Genomic DNA, 22,704 nt, shown 5'->3' with positions numbered 1-22,704 from the left:
GTATTGTGTCTTAAATCACAAAATTGTTTATGCTTACATATTTATTTTAGTTTATTTATATACGTTAATATTCAATAGGACAATGTACAACAAAAACTCTAATGCAGTAGTGAATTCAAATATACAGGTTCGTACCTTTCAGGATAGGATTCTTCCAGTTTGAATGCATGAGGGTGGATTTTATGATATTACACGTTAAATAAAATGCTATGAAATTATTACTCTTAGTTTCACAGAGCAAAAGGAATTCCTTTACTATCTGAAAGGCTCGATCAATATTTAGAAATGTGGTTAGTAGAGAGGGTAATCAAATTAGTCATGTCTTATGAAACTGATATTAAAGCTATGCATTTTAAAAAACTCCCCCCCCCCCCAAAAAAAAATAATAATAATGTAGATGTATTGGAGCATATTTGCAATGGGATCTTAGATCTATTAATTTCTTTTCTCACAACTTCACTCATTATATTAGAAACTTATCTGCTAATATTGTTTAGTAAACAACAAGATTTTTTCAGTAAGTATAAATGTTTATTATTTTAAGTGTGATGATTGCATTTCACTGTACACCTGTTTCTAATCATACTGATGCCATGTCTAGCATAATTAACTGCTTTCTACAGAGCAGACCTCCAGTGACATATTAATCATTCACTGTCCCACAAACCAGTTCAGTACCCTCCCTCTCTGACCCTCAATGGTCAGTTTCCTTGACCAGTACTGATCCAGTATGGCCAGTTTTGTCCACTTATGACTGGTCACTTAAAGTCCATTAACTAAGAATGTTGTCTGCACCTACTGGCCAAAAAATTCTCAAACATGGCATATGGGTGATCTAATGGATTGTAGAAAAACAAGCTTACTGAATAACTAATACACAAATCTACATATTTCTAAAGTGTCTGTCGGTAACATCCCTAAAAAAATTGACTATGCTGCCATTTAGCCACTTGCCAAAAAATCTAAACTATAACAAAGTAAATAATTAAGTAAATACATTAGGATGACTAGCATCCCTGTTATAACCTGTTTGTCTCACCATTTACTTCACCATATACATATCTTTCTTTATATTTATATATTTATATATATATATATTATATGTACTACTTACAAATACTTATACACATAATTCTTGTACAACAGGTAGTAGAAAATAGGACTCCCAGAGCTTGTGGTGTATATATAATTTACCTTCCTATGTACAGGTCCCCGGGGTATATTACACAGGGGGGAAAACGTAATAAAAGAGAAAAGACTGTCCTTACCATACTTAACCATAAATGTATCAAAAATGTGAGTCACACAGGTGCTATCCATGACCTCATCAATTCTGAGGTGACATCATTAATTTTGATAATGACATCATCAGTTCATGATTGTAACATCATCACTTTATGATGATGACATCACAGGTTTTGATACTGATGTCATCAGTGGAGAAAGCTATACCATACAACATTAACACTGTCTGGCTCCATAGTCAGAAATCCCCAAATTTCTTTCAACTTCACCAATCAGAAGTTTCAATGGCAATAAGTGAGATGTTGTTCTATTAGTTTATCTACATAGGAGGTTATAGTAAAAGTACAGCTGAACGTCAATTTACATGTCATCAGCCTTACAGTACACATAATAAAGTACAAGTTTTTTATACACTTTATAAAGGTCCTTAATGACTGAACATAAACATTACTGACTGCAATCATTTCCACAATTATTGCCCCACCATGGTATTAACATTTACATAAACGCGCATTTTTTGTCCAATCCACATGTTAATGAGGCTGAGTAAATTGGGCTGCATCATCTAATGCTGTGACATGTTTGTTCAACAGCAGAAATTTCTTTATTTTTTTCCTATAAAAAAGTACATGACACGTAAACAAATATTTTATAAAAATTCTCTTGGCTAGCTTAATGCAACCTTACACAAAATGACATGGTTACGACACAGTCATTTTAACTAACATGTTACTAAACAATGTCAACAAACAAAGTCAACACTGCTGGAGGTACCTATAACACTAAGTCCCACCAAAAAAACAATAATGACAAAAAATTCAATGCCAGAAAAAACAGTTGTAACAATGAATAACTCAATCTATTAATAAATAATTGAGATGAGATCATCTGCAGAATAAATCAAACTCACAAATTCAATAAAGACAGCCAAAAAAATGTTTACCACGTCATCAGTTACCATCCACAGTGTGGAGGCGCTTAATAAACGATCCAAAATATCAACCAGAAATAATAATTCTGTAACATATTTACACGCACTACTGCTTATTTGAAAAAGGTCAAATAATTCACTTGTTCAAACAATGTTTGATATAAATGGCGGTTCAATAAATGGGGAAACTATTTGGACAAAAAATGACAGACAAAATGAAAAATACGAGAAAATAAAGGCAGCAAGAAAATATAATAATGAAATCAATAGCACAATGTGCCAAGAAATAATGCCAATAACATACCACAGAGATTGAAAGAAATAATTTCAAACATCAATTCCATCCAGACGTCTGGGTTTTCTCCAAATAACAAATATTGACTCTGTGAACATTAATTTATGTCTGCAAAATAATTTGTCAAAAGACAAAACTCTAAAGGTATTGAATGCCTTCCCCATTCAATGGCTATAAATTACATTTGAAAAAAAAATCAATATTTATAGAACAAGGAGCATACCAAAGAGTATGTTGAAATGTTTATCAATGATATCCAAGGGAAAGACACCATAGCTGTAGACAATAAACTAGAGAGAGCAGGTAACCACAGCTGCAAGGTGTCTTTGAAGAAACACAATGGTCTAGGACTGTTTTGAGCTGGAGTCAGCATTCAAATCACACCCACGCTAGCTGTAGAGTTTCCAAACAGTCCCAGCACTTCAATGCATCTGCACGTCTGTTACCGCACTGTGTTTCTCCCTTTTGTTGTTACTCGATCACAATTTCTGTTATGTAGAAGTTTTCTGGGATGTAACCTCCAAGTGGCTGACTCACAAGGATTCTGCAGATTCTGCACAAATCAACATAGCCAACCAATAACTCACCAGAAGTCAGCTTCTGCCACAACCTTCTCAATTACTCATGACTGAACTTCTGCCACAGACTATCTAAAAAAGGTTCACTGGAGCTTTACCGCGCTTGACAGCTGTTTTCTTGCATGATCATATATTGTGCAGTTTGCAATATCATAAAATTCACAATTTTGAGATAAAATAACATAATTAAGTTCATGTCTCCAACTCCTCTTGCCCTCTTCCAAGGGAGACATACATTAACTCGGTGATTAATAATGAGGTATTCCAGAATTATGACAGGCATAGACAATACCATAGCTCCCTTGTAGCATTTTATCTGTCCGTGGTGAGCCACAGTATTGATATTTTGTGGCAAACTGGTTTTTCATAAATCAACATCAGATGTGAAATGCAGCATGTTTTGTGGCCAATATTCACACTGAGTTGACTGGGTTTTCTTCCAGCTTATATACAGGCCCTATGAATTTTTAAATACCCTCCAATGATTGCGAACTTGAATCACTCTTCTTCCTTCTTTATTCTTTTCACATAATCTCCTTATGAAACCAAGGATGTTCTTGTTCCTTTCATTGTTCTCCTTGTTTTTCTTTTAAAAAATATCAATCAGAACTGGTCCAAATCACATTTTTTTCTGTTCTAACTCTATGCTGGTAGTGTATTGAAAAGTGGTGACCTCTTCAGTTCATCCACTTGCGGCAGTTAGGTGCCCCACAACAGCAAGGGATCTTGTGCTGTTCATCTTCAAAGTCAAACTTGTAGTCATATGTGAGCTAAAAGAATAAATCATCAAAAAGGTGTACAATCATCTGAAAAAGTGCAGCCACAAAGCTTTCCCTTAACCATTTTGTAATTCCCTTTAACTAGGTAAATTATAATTTGTAGTCATCATCATCTGATAGTAGTACATTGCTTGTTTATCAGAAAAAATTGTAATACTGATGATCAATCAAACACTTGTTTTCCTTTATTTTGTTTTACCTCTTCCCCAGTAGCAATTCTTCTCTTGGCAATAATAATGATTTTGCTTTCCTTTTCAAATGGCACCACCTCCGCTACACAGTTGGGGTTGCAGGAGTGGTTGACGTAGCGAGCAAGGCCGCCAGACATTGTAGCATCCACAACTGTGTCATCGTTGATACGGAACATGTAGATACCACGATTCTGAGGAGAAAAATTCAGTTTTCTTCAAAAATCTAGTCACAACAAGGCTGTGATTTAAAAAACCCTTTAAAAACAGGAGAAAAACTGCACATTGTAATTCATCAGCATCACTATAAAAGCCAAGCAGTCATAAATGCTATTTTAAAGGGAGTGAAGCATAGCAACTATATAATATCTCAGTACAAAGATCCATCATGGGTTTGTGGACAAATGGCAAGTCAGCTAATAAAAATGATCAGCTATGCATAAAGATAAATAACCAAACCAAGTGACCTGGTTATAAGACTTGATGTATATGAGAAGACAGCACTCACCGAGGCCTCGTAGATCTTCTCTCTCATCTCTGCTGTCTCGTTCCTGATGAGTTCCCCAATGTACTCTATCACCATTGTGTGTTTCTCAGTGTCTCTGGCAGCATAAAGGCCAAGGCCCTGGAAGGGAAGGTGGGAGGAAGAGATCAATACATCGTTTCTTTTTCTTTTTTACATGATTTTTTCAGGTTGCTAATAAGACCATATATGTAACTTTTGTCTACTTATTTATCTATTAATTTGTTCACTTTTAAAAAAATGTTTTCATTTAACTTTTTATTTCTATTCATCACATGTACTTTTAACCTTGCTTTGTAAGACGTAAATGCAATGTTTTTCATTTATCTTTGCATTTAGTATTCATTACCTGCACTTTTGGCCTAGCATTGTAAGACGTAAATGCAATGATTTTCAATTATCTATTTATTTATTCATTACCTGTATTTTTGGCTTTGCTAGGTAAGACATAAATACAGGTAATGTTTTTCATTTGTCTATTTATTTACTTATTCATTACCTGTATTTGGTCTTCTTAGGTAAGACATAAATGCATTTTCAAGTCCTTCGTTACCCGTATTCTTGACCTAGCTACGCATAACGTTAACGCAAAGATTTTTAAAAAATATATCTATTAATTTCTCACCTGAATTCTTGACCTAGCCAGGTAAACCAAGCTTCTCCACTCTGTCTTCATCCTTCTGTACTGCTGAGACTTGGAGTGGACAAACTGTTTGAAGTATGGAGAGTCCACCTCACTGGTCACTCCGGTCACTGTACTGGGGAGGGAGTGAGTTTTACTGCTGTGGAGGGTATGAGGTCTAAAACAAACAACATTAAAAAAACATTATTACAGATTATTTTCTCTCATCTAATGTAAAAAATTGGGTATTGCTGCTGTGGAATGTATGAGGTCTAAAAAAAAAAAACAAGGTCTCATTTATATTTTATCAAATCATATATTATATTCTCTTATGAAATGTCAAAAATTGAAGAAGTTTGGGAGAGTGATTTGGCAGAGTGATTTAAGTCCAGTCAAAATGGTGCGGTAGAAAAAAAAAAACTACCTAAAATGTGAAAAGGGCCCAAGTTTTGTTATTTAAAGAAATTTTCATCGTGATTTTCAACGTACCTCCTGAAGTGTGTCCTGAGTTTGGGTTCTGATCTGGCACAGCCAGTGGGGTTAATGGCCAGAGGCATCTCTATCAGAGGGCTGCGGCCAAACTTAAAACTGTAGTTATGCAGCAGATCTGTGCCCGGGAGCTGAAGGGGGGATGAAAAAAGAAACATAAAAATTATTAAAATGTTGGCATGAGAAGCACCAAATTTATGTTCAATCGGATTACTAATCACTGGAAAAAATTTTGTCTTTTTTTACTATCTGAATATTAGCAACACAGGAAGTTAAATGTCAAGTTATATTCTATGTAGGAAAACCCATTTCGGTGTCATGCCCTTACACTGAACAGTTTAAGGTAAAAACAGCATGCTACAAATAAAACTAGGGCCAATCACATATATCTGATTCATAGACTCTTTCATAAAAAATTATTTCAGTGGCATTTGGTTATAATGTACTGTTTAAGAATCCTGTCCCAACTATATGACTTACAGACTCTATAAGCTGCACAATGATTGGTTCATGAAGTCCAAACAGATCTTCTCCATCCATATAAGCAGGGAACATCTTGACGAGGTCGGCGTCCCTCCTCATCTTCTCCATAGGTGTCAGCAGGTGCATCCACGCCTCTGTGGAAATATTGAGAGGTTTTATGAGCAAATTCAATTATTAACAAATTCTAAGCTACTTAAGAATTTCTAGATGTAATTTACATAAGTAGGGGGTACATACACATTAAGTAGGAAAACTTATGTTAACTATTTTCCAACAGTTTAACTCCATTCCCATGAAACCAAATAGCCAATAATCTTAGTTGTTTAAGAATCTGAATGACAGTCTTTTCCCACTACCTAATTTGTGGATGTCAATTAAAAAGGACTAAAATTAACTCTTTTTTTTTTTTTTGGCCAATTTTTACAATCTTGACTAATAAATTTATTTTAAGAAATTCATAGTACTGAATAAAGTTGGTTAGCAAAATAGGGGATCTTGTAGGCTTTATTTACCCTTTGGCGTGGCCTCTTTGAAAGCGACCTCTGGCATTCCCTCTTCCATGACCTTGACCTCAAACTCGGGATGCCCGTCTTTGTCGGAGATGCTGCACATGTATTTGCAGCGTTTCTTCAGGTGGTGCATGCTCCAGTAGAACCTGGTGATACGGAATCCAACCTGGCAGGAAAGGAAACCATGGGTAAATATCTATATCATAACAAAACTCTACCACATCCAACAAAGGGAGAAGGGTAAACAGGAATTTTCACTGTCATTTAGATGATGTCTGAATGAGTAAATAAGAATAAATTTCGTTGCTTTTATCCATAATGCAAAATGCACCGTTTAATTGATACTTTACTACTTTCTTTCTACTTGTCACTGTTTCAGTAATTAAAACAATTCCTTAGAAATGGTCAATTCTCAATATCAAAGTAAAAGATATATCCAGATATTTGTAAGTGTTGAAGCCCAAATACTTACAGGATATATAGTGTCCCGCGTGTGGAACTTCCCACTCGCTATCTGGTGGGGCAGCAGCTGACCTACGCTGTGAAGAATTAAAGAGCCGATACGCACAGCATGCTGGGTATCCTGGCGGTGAACGATCCTGGAAAAGCTGAATGGTGAAAAGTGGTCCGGCCATGTTAATGATTAGTTAGCAGCTAGCAGCAGACAGAAAGCGGTGATGCACCGGCCACCTGTATGCAATACATGAGTATGATATATTTATATATATATATACACACACAGAAGTTTATGGATTTAAATGTCTGAAGAACCCCTGTCCATTATACACTTATAGGCAGTTATTATTGAAGTGGTTTGTGTCACCCATGATTATCCATTCTCAATCAACCATCCATCCAACCAACCAACCAACCTGCCATCCATCCAATCAACCACCCATCCAACCCCTCATTCAACCATCCAACCAACCATCCATCCAACCAATCAACCAACAAACCACCCACCTAACCCCTCATTCAATCATCCAACCGATCAACCAACCAACCAATCAATTTGTGAACAGTAACAGGAAGTAATCTGGTATTTTCATAGTTAAAAACAGATAATCAGGATGTTTATATTTTGAAAGTTAGTTTGCCCATTAAATCCCAGTTTAATAGAATTCAGTATTACAAAATTGTATATAGGTAGAGCTCAGTGGTTACCCTCAAAAACCACAACCTTACTGGCTGTATTTATAAATTCCAAGTTTCAAAATTTTGAGGGACTTCTCCCTTATTTCATATTCTTATAAGGAGGTTGGGGTGAGGTTTTTAATTAATAGCTTCTTAGCAGATTTCAAGATATCAGTCAGTTTTTAGAAGCTTAAGCCAGCAAGCTGTAGCACAAAGATATAATGCCTGTTGAAACCTGTGACTACTGATGAGAAGAAAAACAATGGAGACCAATGGAGAGCATTGCTGCAGAACTAACAAACAACACCTTACAAAACAGTAAAATTATGTAACAAGCCTGTGCTTCAAAATTTAGATAAAAGATTCACTTAGACATTCTATTTTTTTTTCAACAAATTTTACTCAAATGATACATTAAATAAAATTAAAAATGTAATTATGCCCAATTTACATGTTATCAGGGTATACACGGGGCTCCAAGTAACTTGTTACCTTGAAATTTGATTTATATCACAAGAAAGAACAAATTACAGCTCTGGTTTAGCTCAAGTTTATGGACACTGTCAACTTAAAAATTTTGATAAACTGAACAAAGTTTTCAGTCCCAAAATAATTGAGTTACATGAACAACACTGCATTGATGATTGTTATGTCTCTATAACAATCATATAGTGACATTACACATAACTGACAAAGAATTCCCAATCAGTTTTTCCCATATTATGTCTTTATAGTTTCTAAAGCACAGTAAGCAACGAGTTTGTTAAGGCACAATAGGAGTTACTAGAAGCACCATATATAATCAGAAAAACATGAGATATAAGCTGAGGTCATAGTTTCAAAATTTTTTGTACATTATGTATTCATCTTTGTATTACAATAGTATAAGCAGCATTATTACTGTCTTGCCAAGTTTAATATTTCAGCAGTATATACATTGTACCGCCATATTTGAAATGTTGGAGATGTTAAGACATTCAGGCAATACCTGTTCAATTAGAGTTTTTTTAGTAACATAAAATTCTGACATGTTTTTTAGTCTTTACTACAACAGTGACATGATGGGGGGGGGGGGGGGGGGGTACCTACCTAGCCACTTGTTTGCTCTCTTCCCTTTGTATATACACTCTCCTGAAAACTGTGAGATCCTTCAGTTCCCCCTCTATCACCCCCTTAGGCTTGTGAACTGGACATAAGATTGTCTGAAATCCAAAATAACTTGTATGTGAAGTCCATTAGTGTTGTACATTCTAGAAACACAGACATGTACTGATATGAAGTTTAATTTAATGGCACTGGGAGAACACTTCACTAAGCAGCTACTTTTAGAAAAACTTGACACTAGCAAGCTAACTTCACTGTTACTTAAACAATACAGAACAAAATAAATAATTATAAATAATTTTCAATTAATAATGAACTTTTTTTGATACACTTTCTGATAAGTGAAGCTCCTGTTAATCACATAATCATCATTGCTCTTCGTCCCGCGTGGGACATAAGGCCACAGTCACTTCTTTCCATTTGGCCCTATCTCTGGCTATGTGCTGGGCCTGTCCCCATGTGAGGTCCCCCTCCCTCACATAAAATGACAGTAAAACATAAAAACCCCAGATGTAAACGAAAAGTCCAGCTCACCTTATCTTGGAAGAAGACACAACCATCTTTCTGAGCACACCCAACATGGTAGATGTTGGTACATCGCACCTTGAAACATCCCAGTGTCGCCCCGCTCCTCTTACACAGCACGCACTCCAATGTCATTCCGCGCTTCAGTGAGGCATCCACGTTGATTAGAGCACCCGCGCACGTTTCGTAGACCTCGTGCGACCAGAGTGCACAGTTCAGGTGCGACCACTTGTCTGTGTCCAGGTTAAGAAGTCTACAGTAACGGATAATACAAATATGCATTTAGTTTTGATTCACTTGGACAGGTATCTTGTCCCTGATATATATATATATCTATTCATTCATTTTAGTGACATGCTAAGGAAGCTACAATAAATAGAAAAATTACCATCTTTCATTTCAAACATTCAACTATTCAACATTTATTCACTTATTATGGCCTATCTGTTAATCAATGCATTTAGTCCAACTCATGTCACTGATGACTCTCAATGTTTTGGTAACCTCTCAAGTCAAAGCTATGATAAAACAAAAACAAAACTCATTTGTTCTCTCACCTTCCTGGGCCGTCCGTCTCTCCCTCCCCCTTTTCATGGCAAAAAGCACACTTCCTGGTGTCCTCGGGAACTGGGTTGGGGACCAAAGCCAGTGCAATTTTCCTGATCAGCTTGGTGAGCTCTTCATCAGATGGAGGTGTGTAGGCTTGTGCCTTGGGCACCATCTTAGGTTCCCAATGTTTGTAGCACTTGCCACGCCATTTCTTCTCCAAAGGCTGGAAATACAGGAAATATTTCATAATGTCACGGTGCATTAGAAAATTAAGGCATGACCTTATTTGTTTTTCTTCAGCTATGGTGTCTGTACACATTCAATTCGTCATTATAAAAAAATCTCGTAAAAATGTTGAATTACAGGATTCAAATTTAACACATTAATGCAACTGTTCTGTACTTTCCCATACACTTTCTTTCGCATGTTAAAGCAAGCAAGTAAATAGCGATAAGGCACAATAAACAAAATCTGAAGAAAACAAATATATCACTAGGTCTGTTTTATATTATCAAAACTTAACAAAAGCACATTTTATTAGAACAAAAACCAACCTTTGGTGTAGCAGGCACACCGTCCAGACTACTGCTTGACCGCCGGTGTTTTAAAGCTTTCACATCCTTCTTGATGACCACCCCAGTTCCCGATTCTGTTAGTGACACTGAGAGAGAGGCTGGGATGCTGGGAGGTGGAAGCTTGGCGTCATCTTGAACTGCAGAGGAGCTTTTGTACTCGACTACGTCACTTGCCTCCTAAAACCAAACGCTTCATATCAGTACCCATCTAGACTACATGTTGCATGTTGTTTTAATGTGAACTATTTCAGCTGTCAGTAAATTATCTATCATTACGTGAAGATGAAATGTTATTTGTCAAATGCAAGATATCCTTTATAATTTAATTATTTTCAAAAAGTTCACAGCAAACTAGGTATTTGGTTAAATAACTTAAACTAAAATAACTTATCATTCTATCTGAAAAGTAATGAAGAGACACCAAAAAAGCTTCAACTTCTCTTAAATATTGTATTAAAACCTGAAAAAAAAAATTATGTTAACATTATTATATTATCTAAAATTAAAAACTCAAAGAATGACAGCATTTCTCCATATTTCATCTGGACTACTACATACCTTAGACTCTGCTGTCCCGGCAGAGGTCCTATGACTGAGGGCAAACTGCATATAACAGTTCATGCTACAGAACATCACATCATCCTCGTCCAGGGACTCCTGCTCCTCTTTACTCAGGAACGGCATCTCTGACACCTTCTTCTGGATGCCAGAGCGAGGCACGAGGACATCACAATGGCGGCAGTACTTCTGCTTGGCTTTGATCAGGGTCTGAATGTTAATGGCTTCCTCGCGATCTGAAACATAACCATACAACTGGATAAAAATTCTCACAAATTGCACAGAATTGCATAGAATAATAGTAAACATTACCATATTTCCATTGGGTTTACAACAATCAAAATTGTATACTGAAAATAATTTGTAACTGTCTAAGTCATTAAAGCACTCTTATAACAATATGAAAATATAAGAAACATGACAAACTTTTTTTAAAAATTCAAGCAGACTTTTTTACTACTTTTTACTAAACTCTGAACGTAACTAATTCTCCCTTCCAATTTAAACATTCCTATACTATTTCACTTTTAGCTCAGAATTGTGTTGCTTTACAATTTGCAAGGCTTTCTTACGTTTTCTTCCAGTTCTGAAAAGATCGGGCGATGGGCTCCGACTGATTTCATAGGATGGTGGAACAGCAATCTTTAGCAGATTGGCCAACCGCGCAATGACACCACTCATGTCTTCTGCCGCAGCTGCAGACAGGGTCAAGGTCACAGAAACCTTGGGGAACAAATCAGATGTAAAATGATTGTTGGAATGATTGCTAGCATTTGTTGAGTTGGGCTAAGTAATTTTTCTAGTATTTCATCTTAAGATGATCAGATGAAAAAAATGCCCATCTTTTAAAGTTGTAACAGATCTTTTACTGTTCAAAAAGATGAGACATTTGAGTTGAGTTAGCACAGCCTTTTCCATTGCCACATGAACAAATAATAAGTGCCCAAGCGTGTATGCCTGTGCATGAACATGCTTACACACACACACACACACACACTGTTTTCTTCCATGCTATCTACATTCTCACCTGTTTCTCCACTGAATCAGCAAAAGATTTCCCAAGGACGGATGATAATGATTCAGATTTTTCATTGGCCATACTTTGCTTGTCTGCCATCATCTCCATATTTTCTTTATCCTTCAAGGAGAAAATCATGGTGTTTTAAACCAAGTAAACTAAGTGTATGTAAGCTATTGATTAACATTTAACTTTTCAAATGTAAATTCACATGTGCAGAATTTAACTCTTTTGCAGCATTTTAGTTAAAGAAAACTGATGGAAATCAAGAAAACAACAAAACATAATATCTCCATTAAAATAATAATTATATTCTACCTTTATAATCTGTGCCAGTGCCTGGGACGCTGGACCAGACTCCATCTTCTCCATCTTAACCTCCGCCTCCATTTCTTCTTTCTCTACCTTCATTTGAGTGGCTAGTAAACAAAATTATAATCTCTCCATTATCTCTCACTTGTTGATACATAATATATATCATTAATGGCAGCCTTCAAATAACAACAACAATATTGTATGTTGAAATTATAAATATCAATAAAATATTCATGGCTGATCTGCAGGTAGTCATAATACACAGGTTTCAACATGTTCGAAAAATTTTACTATTAAATAATGAAGAATAATAAATGAAGAATCCACCATAGAAATGTCTCCTCCATTAACACAGTACTGTGCCCTACCTCTGACAGGAGTGGGTTTGATAAGAGGTATGGCAGGAGAGGTTCTGTTATCTTCCTGAGTATTATCTACGGGGTCTATCACCCTGAGGGCAGGGTACTTCACGTCCTCTTCCAGGTTCTCTGGAGATGAGGATGACACTATGGAACTGGGGGTGTTGCTCAGCCTGGAATGAAGGTGTGCATGAAACTGGTGCAAATAGTTAGGAAGGAGTCTTCCATGTCCAATTCAAAGATAATTGAGTATGCATGCGCAAGCATATCTCATTTAAGACTGACCGATATTTTTATACGAAATAGAATCTCAATATACACCAGCTCAGTATTTGATTATTCTCTATCATAAGTTCTCATAGCCCTTACCGTGAAGGTATATCCAGTCTAGGGCCAATGATAGGAGGAGATGGAACAGGTGAAGGCGCAAAGGTTGTGATGCTACCAGCCCGACTGATGAGCCTCGCTATGGCCTCTGGCTCCTTAGTGGCGCCCTCTTCAGCTACTGCTGCACCGCCCTCTCCTGCTGCACCACTGGTGCCTGGAAGGAGGCGATAACGCTGCTGTTGCTGCTGGTCTCCAGCTGAAATCAATGTAATGGGAATGTCATCTAAAGTTTTTAAAGAAATGACTGCAATTACAATGGCAAATACCACACATTAAAACCAAACCCATACAATGCCGCCATAGTGCTTATCACTTATCATGAAAGTGAATATTTTGTAAGATTGAGCACAAATTTCAGACCCAGACCTATTACAGATATCCAAGCACCTCATATCTTAAATAGTAAATTTTAAGAACAATTTGAAATGAAAAACAAGAAATCGGCAAAATTATTATTTCCACAACAGATGTCAGCATTAATATACCTCTTTGATTCTGCTTAGCAATCTCTCCCATCATCTGTCGCCTTTGTGCGATTTCTGTCATGAAGCGTGAAATGTGCCCACCAGATGGAGCCAAAGGCAAGGGGTGGACGTTTGTGAAGGGATAATGACCGTAGTAGTCAGGGAAGTCTCCAGCCTGGGAGGAACCAAAGGTACCACGAAGCTGATTCTCTCCTACAAAATATGAAAATATATATTAACATCCAAGTGATAAACAATATTCGATCGTAACATGATAAATTTTTTCTTGATATATTTAAGATACAAACCCATAATCATCTAGTATACTGTACAATACCCACCATATGTTAACAAAAGTTTGCGTGACTGAAGAATATCCAAAAAGCTTAAATATTTTTCATCAGTGAATTTTTATTTTTGTCACAACCATCCCACGTGAATCAGGCCCATAGCCAGGGGGGTTCAGGGAGTTTGAATGAACTGCTCTTTTTACCAGGAAAAGGTTTGCTTTGAGCTAAATTTGGTAAAGGCACAAAAAGGTTTCATGGGAAAAGGTACACTTTTCCAGAAAAAGATCCCCCCCCCCTTCCTTTGAAATTGCTTGCACGGGGTCTTTTCTTATTATATTATGTGATAAAAGTATTTCTACCTGTCATGACCTCTCCACTGCCATAAGCTGGACACAAGCTATGATTGACTGCTACTTCTGGCTCCTGTAGATGTACTGCTGGCATGGTGCGCAAGTGTTGAATAATACCCTGAATATACTGCTCATAGTCCTCTGTAGGTTTGGGCTTTCTTGACCTCTTTTTGGGTGGCCCGTCCTTGCCACTACTGCTGCTGCCCTCTTTTGGTGACTTCTTGCCCTTCATTTTCTTTAGCTTGGATGTTGGTGAGAGCAGTTCTTTGGACTTTTGCATTTGCCTTTGCAACTCTGTAAAAAGAAAATTAGGAGAAATTTATGTAGTACGCAACACAATGAATCTTCACTCCCATGACAGTCTTATTACAATGCTTGTAACACTAGTCCCAAAGCCAAAATCTTGAGTAGACAAATTTAAAATAGCTTTTTCAACGGAACCACATTCAATCATAATCTTTAGGAAGGATCATCCCAATGAAAAATTCATCACTTATAAAGGAACTCCTTCAGTTCTCTCCTCTTGTCACAACACGTTTTGTCCAGAAAAGAATCTGCTCAACTGTGTTACATTATAAGAATAATCATTTTTTTCTTCAATCATATTTGAAACACTGGAGGTAAACTATTTCAATATTAAGCTGTTGATTGAAGAAAAAAAAATACTTTATTCTTTCATTTTCTCCAATATTCTACCTTTGATTCTAAATTTCTCCTCCTCTGGCAGACAATCCCACTCCTCCTGTGATATTTCCCTCTCCAGCATCAGCGGCATGTTGTCGATCTCCTCCAGCTGGCGCCGCTGTTCTGGGGTCAGGTTGACCATGTCCATGTCATCCTGCATAAATAAACCACTGATCTACAAACAGATAATTGGTGGCATTGCAGAGAGATCTTCATCGCCATGTTGATAACATTTATTATACCATTATTCATTTTGGAGCCATGTTGAAATCTCTGCTTGATTATGGTGAACAATCAATCGCTGCTACAAGTTTAACTATGTTCATTATAAATAACTGAAAACATTGCAATGGTCTTAGTTATTACTGGGGTAGCACTAGTAATTTTTTTCGCTTAGCCAAATCACCACATTTTTTGCCAATTTGTTACCAAAATAGTTATAATTTGCAAAAAACATGTCAACTCAAGCCCTTTTTCTTTAGCCAATTTAAGTCAGTTTTAGCATTTGGCTAAATTGGCGAGTGTTAGCACTACCCCAGTATTATAATTTGTTTTCACATCATGTCCTTCAAGCAAAAATACCACATTGTAGAATGATTCAACAGATTTCTAATCTAACAAAATTTTTTGCCAACAAAAACTTTCTGAAAAATCAAACGTTAAAAGACATTTAATATGTCCTGTTTAAAAACATGCCGCTTCACAACATGTCCACAATAATGCAGTTTCGTCTACTTGCCTCGCTCATCCTTCGAGCCAGAGCCCCAGGGGGTAGGTTTGCCCTGGGGGTGGTGGCTAACAGCTGTTTCAGTAACAGGTTCTGGGTGGCAGAACTGTCTGGATCTACAACAGAAAACACCAGAGATAAAATCTTATCTCAATAGTCTTGGCACAGTACACACGACACATAAAGAAAGCACAGTATAAAATATTTAAGATCAGTGTGAAGTTTTTATTGGTAAGAATTTAACAACAAGTATATAAAATTATACTAATCTGACAAACCAAATAATAGTTAGCATGGTGCTCCACAAACACTGTTAATAATTATACATGTTTGAACTATTAAGAAATGTTAGAACCAAAACCCACTAAGAAATTAGCATAAATGAATTGGACATTTTCATGTTGGACAAAAGTAATTTGACACACGATCAAGGAAAATTTAAGTAAATGAAAAACTCATGAAAATATCTTGGTATTCAATATCAATCAGTAATAGACCTTTTGCAGGTTGATGCCATGTGACTAGATACCTCTAGACACTGCCATGTTGGAGAACAAGCTCTTCAGTAAACAAGACAAGTCAACATGGCGTCATCTATCTGCAAAGGGCCTATAATTCCGATTACAAGCAACAACAGGGCAAGCAATCACCACTGCCCATCAAAGAAATATGTTAGATACAAATTCTTTCTTCTGTTAAATGAAAATCAATTCAAGCACTATATGATAAGTAACAATGTTGAAGAGCATTCTATGGTACAGAAGAACATATATATATTAATACACATCTAAAAGTGCCACAAGCAGAAAAAATAAGGTTTTCGTAGTTAAGCTATCAGACCTACCATTTTTCTGTTCCAAACTAATTTTTCCATCACCCATGCATGAACATGTGTTATGAAAGTCTTCCACTGTTAAAAGCATGAGGTATTCACAAATAACTTCTTTTTCTCTCTCACACACACGCAAGCACAGGCACAAACATATGCACGCACACATGCACACACACACTGGGTTCAACATAATCATCTTTCAATATGGACCCCTTCAATTTTCTCTACAATGTAAAGATATTCTGTATACTTTTAACAACATGAATCTGAATATCTTTCCATTTGTAAACTGCATTCCATACCTACCTGTTGAAATATCCTCAATTTTAATAAGACCACACCTAAGGTACATACACCCGAGCACATCACATTTGGACCATACACCATGCACTGTTTAATGGTACCATACCAAGAAAACACACACTAGGGGGAGACTGCGTAGGAACTCCCCATGCTTAAATTGCCTTTTATGCCCTCTGAAAAGTGCTGTGCCACTCTTACCACCCCAGTGTATCTTTATTTATTCTTTCAAATAAAAAAAAGTCCTCTTCCACCTTGGACTTGATCAGTGCACATACAAGTTCACTCACTGAATATAATAACATTCTTCCAAACTCACTTACTGCCACTCAGTATCCGTATTAGGAAGAATAATATAAAGGGAACAATACCACCAAGACAGATGAAGTAGAACATCCAAGATAATATATACACATATCCCTTGTATGCAGTAAGCCATGCACTATATAAGCTCCTACGACGAATATTCTTGGACATCATATTTCCAAAAATCATGCATTCTTACATATAGCTACAATTTTTAAGAGGCAACTATCGAGGAAAAAGGGGGGGGGAGGGAGCGAGGATAATAATGAGAAATAAATTAATCCTCAGATTATGGGTAAGGAATTTGGATACACCAGAGGAATGAGGTCATTCTACACCAAGAAAGTTACACAGGGTCCCAAGGGCTACTTGGACAGGGTGTTACAATATATTCATATATCACCCTGAAAACAACAACAAAAACCACAAGTTATAACATAAACAATCTGTCCATATCAGCTGAATACAACAGCAAAATGCGAGAGAGATGGGACACTTTTACAGATACAGTCCAAAAATACAACACCGTATCACAAACAATATATGTGTGTATGTTAAAACATATACATGGCCGTCAACTCCGTCACCATCTTCCAGAGCACATTCCTTACCATCACTCTCATCCTGTAAGCTCACACTTTCTCCTATAAACACCTCCTTTCTCTCATACTGGGTCTGGTCAAACTGCCCAGCAGCCACTGCATCTAGGGTGCTGTCCAAGGTGTTGTCTAGGGACGAGGACGGCCACACCATGTGACCTTGACCTTGACCACCTTGACCTTGACCACCCTGACCTTGACCTTGGTGTGACAATGAAAGGAAACTTGAAAGTTCTGGGCCTGAAATCTCAACCTACCTTTATCAGTGAGTGGCTGTTAACACTCTCCTGTATATGACCCCATAAAATTGAAGAATCTAGATTTTTTTCTATTGAAAATTATTTGATAATTATAACTTATCAGCACTTGTTCCACCTTGGTAATAATCAAATATGCTTTCCAATCAAAACAGTGATAATACATGAGTCATTTTAAAAGATAAAAGGACTTGACTGATCACGGCTTGGATTAACGGTATCGGAATTTGAAGAGCATTTTCAATTAAGTTTTCAGATAGAAACAAAAGAGATTGGAATAAGTGCTGTACGTGTCAGGAATAAATCAACCAAAAATAAAATTAGTAAATTACAGTGAACACTAGCCTATAATCTGCACCAAAAAAGCACTGTTGGGCATACAACACCCTGGTAAACAGAGGTTTACATGCTTCAAAATTTAACTGTGCCTACAGAAGTAAGTATTATGGGTTCTTTCCCCAAACTTAAGTTCTCATGTTTGTGTATATTTCAACATGAAGATGAAGGTTTTTAAAAAAATGCAGTCGCATCAAAGATGCAACAAAACATTAGTTAAAAAGTCTTGTAGTCGACAGAGGTATTGGATGCCCATAATGTTAGTTTTCAATCTGCACTACACTGCACTCCAGCTGCACCAGGCAGCAGACGTATGAGATCAGACGATCATCTCCAGCAAGATAATGGAATTTTACGAAAGAAAAAAATTAAATAAATATACATGTGAGAATTAAACTAAGTGGCTTGTGCTCAATTGTAACTCCACTGTCATAATAGCCAAATCTCTATTTTACTGCATAAAAGGGATCATTTGTAACATTATGGTATTTGTCTAAACAGCCAATATCCATGTCTTTTGTTTTAGTGATAAAATAATATCCTATCTCAAAAATTACAGTTTTGTTTCAAGTTAAATTTTGTTTAAAGGAGTGAAGATAACTATTAGTATGGTCTTTGCTTTAGCCAAGTGACAAAAAGTAAACAAACCTATAAAACATCAGTCAGTTTAAAATAGGAAAAAATAGGAATTTTCTCTAGAAAATAGGAAAAAAAAAAGAAGATCTCTAAAAAATAGGAAATTGACGCCCTGATATTATGGATCCCAATCGCATGTTGACACAAGCCAAGTTGGATTGTCAAATCTTGTCCTACTAACCTAGACAAGCTTCTCAGTACAATGACCCACACCAATCTCACATTTCTGCTACCCCCCTGTCTCCTTTCTTCCCTCCGTACATACCATATCCACTGCTATCCTGCGACGCCGCACTGGGCGGCCGATATGTTTCTTTTCTTTCGTACATCTTCTCGTCAAAGTGACCAGAGGCCACAGCGTCCAGAGTATCGTCCAGTGAGGTCCGTCCCATTGGAGTGGACGGGCCGCTTCCTGAGATGGTGTCGGGGGTGGAAGCAGATCCCTCCTCTCTCGCTGGTTCCCGTAGCTCTAAGAGTTCTGGACGCATCTCTGGATCTGCATCTGATATGGAAAGGGGGAAAATGTGAATAAGACTTGAAGCACTTTGAATAATTTTTCACGTTTATGATTCATTTCCTCAATTTCTCCCTTAATTACTTCAAAATTTCTTTTATTTTCATAAATGTTTATTTTCAAACCATCATAACTTCAAACAAACAAGTAACTGATGTCTGAAAAATGTAAACTTAACCTTCTCTTTCTACCCACAGTTTGAGCCTACCTTCAGTTTTCTCTCCTTCCTGCTCACCAGAGGGTGCTGCAGTAGCCTGAGGTTTCTTCTGCATCATGGAGAACACAGACGGAGTGCAGATGGGACCCGGGATGGCTAACATCTGCGTGCGCTGCGGCGGACCTCCAACTGGGCCCATACTTCCAGCAGGAGGAGGAGTGGGAAGCTTTGGTATGGAGGCTAGGAACAAATAGGAACCAAGGTTACAGATGACAAAAAGGGGAAAAATCATTTTTACATATTACAGAAAAAAAAAACATTTACTTAGCAAGATCTGGTAGCCCAGGCCTAACATATATGTGGTCAGGTCACATTATTTAAAACACTGTCTAGTAATTTCCAAAAAACCTTTTCAACTAAACCCAAACAATGTTTTGATAAAGTCAATAACTCGTTTCTTTATGACGATAACTCTACTAAAGGCACAGCAAGGGTCTTCTTTCTGTGCTCATGCCTAGGTCATCACAGGAATTACAAGTGACAAAAAAAAAATAGTCTGCTTTTATGACAAAAACCATGACAACGATAGCAAATTGATAGAAACCAGGACAACTGATGTAAAACAGAAAAGAAGACAAAAAAAAATCAGAATACATTCTGTCAAATTCTCTTTCTCAGACTCACCAAGAATCTGCTCAATGGACTGCTGTGTGACGTCTGGCACAGGAGGCGGAGGTGGTTGACTTTCTTCTGGGTCTTTCTTCTTCCTTTTACGTTTTTTCTTAGTTTTTTCCTCCGTCCCTGGGAACTGGGGGAAGTTGTCACTTGGAGGGAAATGTGGCGGCAGTGGCATACCTTAACAGATACAGCATCAAACGTGTTTAGAGGATTTTTTCACATAAATGAAATAAATCATAAAAAGTATTCCTATATCTATGCATTATTCCAATCATTATAATACAACTTCACTGGCTCCATCAAAATACAAATATATTATTTATACATTCAACACAGAATATCATGGCTGCATGAAACAAAGCAAATTGTTGAAGAACTGCATAAATCATTCATTTATGTACTTCAACCTTTATACTTCACATACAAATTGTCAAAGTTTGCCAAATTTGAGACACAAATAGTAAATAAAAAGTCAGATAACTATACAAAAACATAAGACAAGTCATTTTTAGTCACAAATGACACCAGTAACCCATCAGACTACTTACTAGTGCTAGGACTTAACTGACCACTGAAAGGTGACCTCACTTGTCCATGAGGACTATCCAATGGTGACCTAAATTGCTGCTGGTCAGCAGACATCGGAGGCCGAAACTGACCACCAGGGTCACCTGGCATCCTTGGACCTGAAAAGCAATAGTTTTCATCTAATCAATACATACCTCCAAAGATAATCACTTATCAGGCTGAAACCCACAAAACAATTATTAAAAAGTTGAAGCAAAGTACAAAAGGTTAAGGTTGGATTTATATATGCATCCTAACTCATCAAGATCAGCCAGATTTACAATTTATGCATGGTCAATATGGATTTGTATTATCCTGAAACAACACATCCTCTCTGGGGGCATACTTCTAAAGCAACAGCATATGTGATCCACAGAAATACTGTCCGATACCGTGACCATGATGTTAATTATACCCAAACCTGGCCACTCACCTGGGAACCCACTGTCCCCTGGAAACCTGGGCCTCATTCCCTGGGAAGGATCCCCTGGAAACCTCGGCATTCCCTCCTGGGGCATTCTTGGACCAGGGAACCCGTGACCTTGGCCCTGACCTTGACCTGGATCTGGCATACCCACTTGCTGGGTGAACATCTGCATTTGCTGGATGAACTTTTGTCTCTCTGTCAAAAGAAAATGCCAAAATTATCACACAAACTGCTAATGACTTTCATTGTAATTTTCAATCACAAAATAAATATATGTTTGATAAATAAGAGGGCATTTGATCATATCAAAGGTGTGACCTTAAATGTAAAGAGGCTATTTGGAGTTGGAAAATATCCAAATTTCCATTAAAAACAATTGGATTGTATCACCATAAGACTGATTTGAGGGTGGAATTAAAATGTTCTCAAAATTCCCACAGTTTGAGTTTCTATCTTGTTTTCATCACTTACCCTCAGGGGTCAGCGCACCATGTTTTTCCATTTCTTGCAGGATGCGCTGTTTTTGTTGTTCAAGATGCTTGTGTCTCTCTTGCATCTTCACCAGATGTTCTCTCTGCATGTACGTGTCACTGAATGGATTGTTCTCATCCTGCAATAAGACCAATATACTTTGTGAAAAGACCTACTATATAAAGTATTCATTACTCATTTCAATTCTGAAGTCATTGTCACTGGCTGTGTTGTTTTCATCCTGTGACTACAGTAATGTTATACCAATAAAGTATTCATGACATACATCCAATGCCATAGACAGTTTTATATAAAATACACCATTACAACACATCATGCCCTAAAAATAATTCATTCTTGTATACTGAGACTGCCTGAATTATTCATGCAGTAATTCATCCCTGTATGTTATTGAAAGCTGCCATTGAACTCACCGATAAATAAATAATATGGCAACCACATTTTAGCAATCAGTTCTTCACAATCAATTAATAAACAAGGCAGCAAAGCTGTCAAATGTACAGACAAAAAGCAGACAATAACAATGCACAAAATAGGCTACTGTCAATTCTGATGCAAAAGTACATTATGCTTAACTGCAAATTCAACATCAAATTTTAATTATGCTCAACAGGTAATACCAATGTAAGTGAAATGTGTAACAAGCGTAAGGCTTCAGGCCCATGGAAGTTTAAGTTCACACTTTGAAAATGCCAGAATGAGAAAAATGAAAATTTCACATAAAACTGCTTAAATTCAATAATAAATGATAACCCATTTGAGCTGGCTTTCTTATTTGAACTGCATGCCAATCCTACAAATCATACTTGTAAGTTGAAAATAATAATAAGTAATACAGTCTCTTTTCATAATGTTTGTAGTAGCAGTGCAAAAAGATTTTTGTCAATTTTGATGTAACATTACATAATAAATTACAGAATAA

General features: G+C 36.9%; 1 protein-coding gene across 10 annotated transcripts in view; it reads right to left on the bottom strand.

The window, feature by feature from the left end:
- Positions 1–1,077: 1,077 nt before the first annotated feature.
- The window catches only part of LOC106176161 (uncharacterized), a 55,560-nt gene continuing 33,933 nt past the window's right edge, over positions 1,078–22,704 (bottom strand). For 5 of the 10 annotated variants that reach the window (XM_087016592.1, XM_087016597.1, XM_087016594.1 and 2 more), the window contains 29 exons: positions 21,762–21,900; positions 21,297–21,485; positions 20,845–20,982; positions 20,303–20,473; positions 19,670–19,858; positions 19,213–19,449; positions 17,731–17,919; positions 15,694–15,797; positions 14,967–15,129; positions 14,280–14,564; positions 13,652–13,843; positions 13,149–13,362; positions 12,789–12,952; positions 12,424–12,524; positions 12,115–12,225; positions 11,660–11,810; positions 11,088–11,323; positions 10,509–10,706; positions 9,963–10,177; positions 9,415–9,658; positions 8,866–8,978; positions 7,115–7,250; positions 6,646–6,808; positions 6,131–6,267; positions 5,651–5,781; positions 5,165–5,339; positions 4,525–4,641; positions 4,028–4,210; positions 1,078–3,819 (listed from right to left, as the gene is read on the bottom strand). In XM_087016592.1, the coding sequence (XP_086872718.1) occupies positions 3,727–3,819; positions 4,028–4,210; positions 4,525–4,641; positions 5,165–5,339; positions 5,651–5,781; positions 6,131–6,267; positions 6,646–6,808; positions 7,115–7,250; positions 8,866–8,978; positions 9,415–9,658; positions 9,963–10,177; positions 10,509–10,706; positions 11,088–11,323; positions 11,660–11,810; positions 12,115–12,225; positions 12,424–12,524; positions 12,789–12,952; positions 13,149–13,362; positions 13,652–13,843; positions 14,280–14,564; positions 14,967–15,129; positions 15,694–15,797; positions 17,731–17,919; positions 19,213–19,449; positions 19,670–19,858; positions 20,303–20,473; positions 20,845–20,982; positions 21,297–21,485; positions 21,762–21,900 (4,878 nt within the window). In that variant the 3' untranslated portion in view covers positions 1,078–3,726. The remainder of the gene's footprint in view (positions 3,820–4,027; positions 4,211–4,524; positions 4,642–5,164; positions 5,340–5,650; positions 5,782–6,130; positions 6,268–6,645; positions 6,809–7,114; positions 7,251–8,865; positions 8,979–9,414; positions 9,659–9,962; positions 10,178–10,508; positions 10,707–11,087; positions 11,324–11,659; positions 11,811–12,114; positions 12,226–12,423; positions 12,525–12,788; positions 12,953–13,148; positions 13,363–13,651; positions 13,844–14,279; positions 14,565–14,966; positions 15,130–15,693; positions 15,798–17,730; positions 17,920–19,212; positions 19,450–19,669; positions 19,859–20,302; positions 20,474–20,844; positions 20,983–21,296; positions 21,486–21,761; positions 21,901–22,704) is intronic. The other 5 variants (XM_087016595.1, XM_087016593.1, XM_087016596.1 and 2 more) reach the window with 5 other exon arrangements.

The sequence above is a fragment of the Lingula anatina genome, chromosome 7 (assembly GCF_051362555.1).
Source record: "Lingula anatina isolate TDL-2025a chromosome 7, LinAna3.0, whole genome shotgun sequence".
NCBI classification, from domain to species: Eukaryota; Metazoa; Brachiopoda; class Lingulata; order Lingulida; family Lingulidae; genus Lingula; species Lingula anatina.
This window is presented reverse-complemented; position numbering and strand designations above follow the sequence as displayed.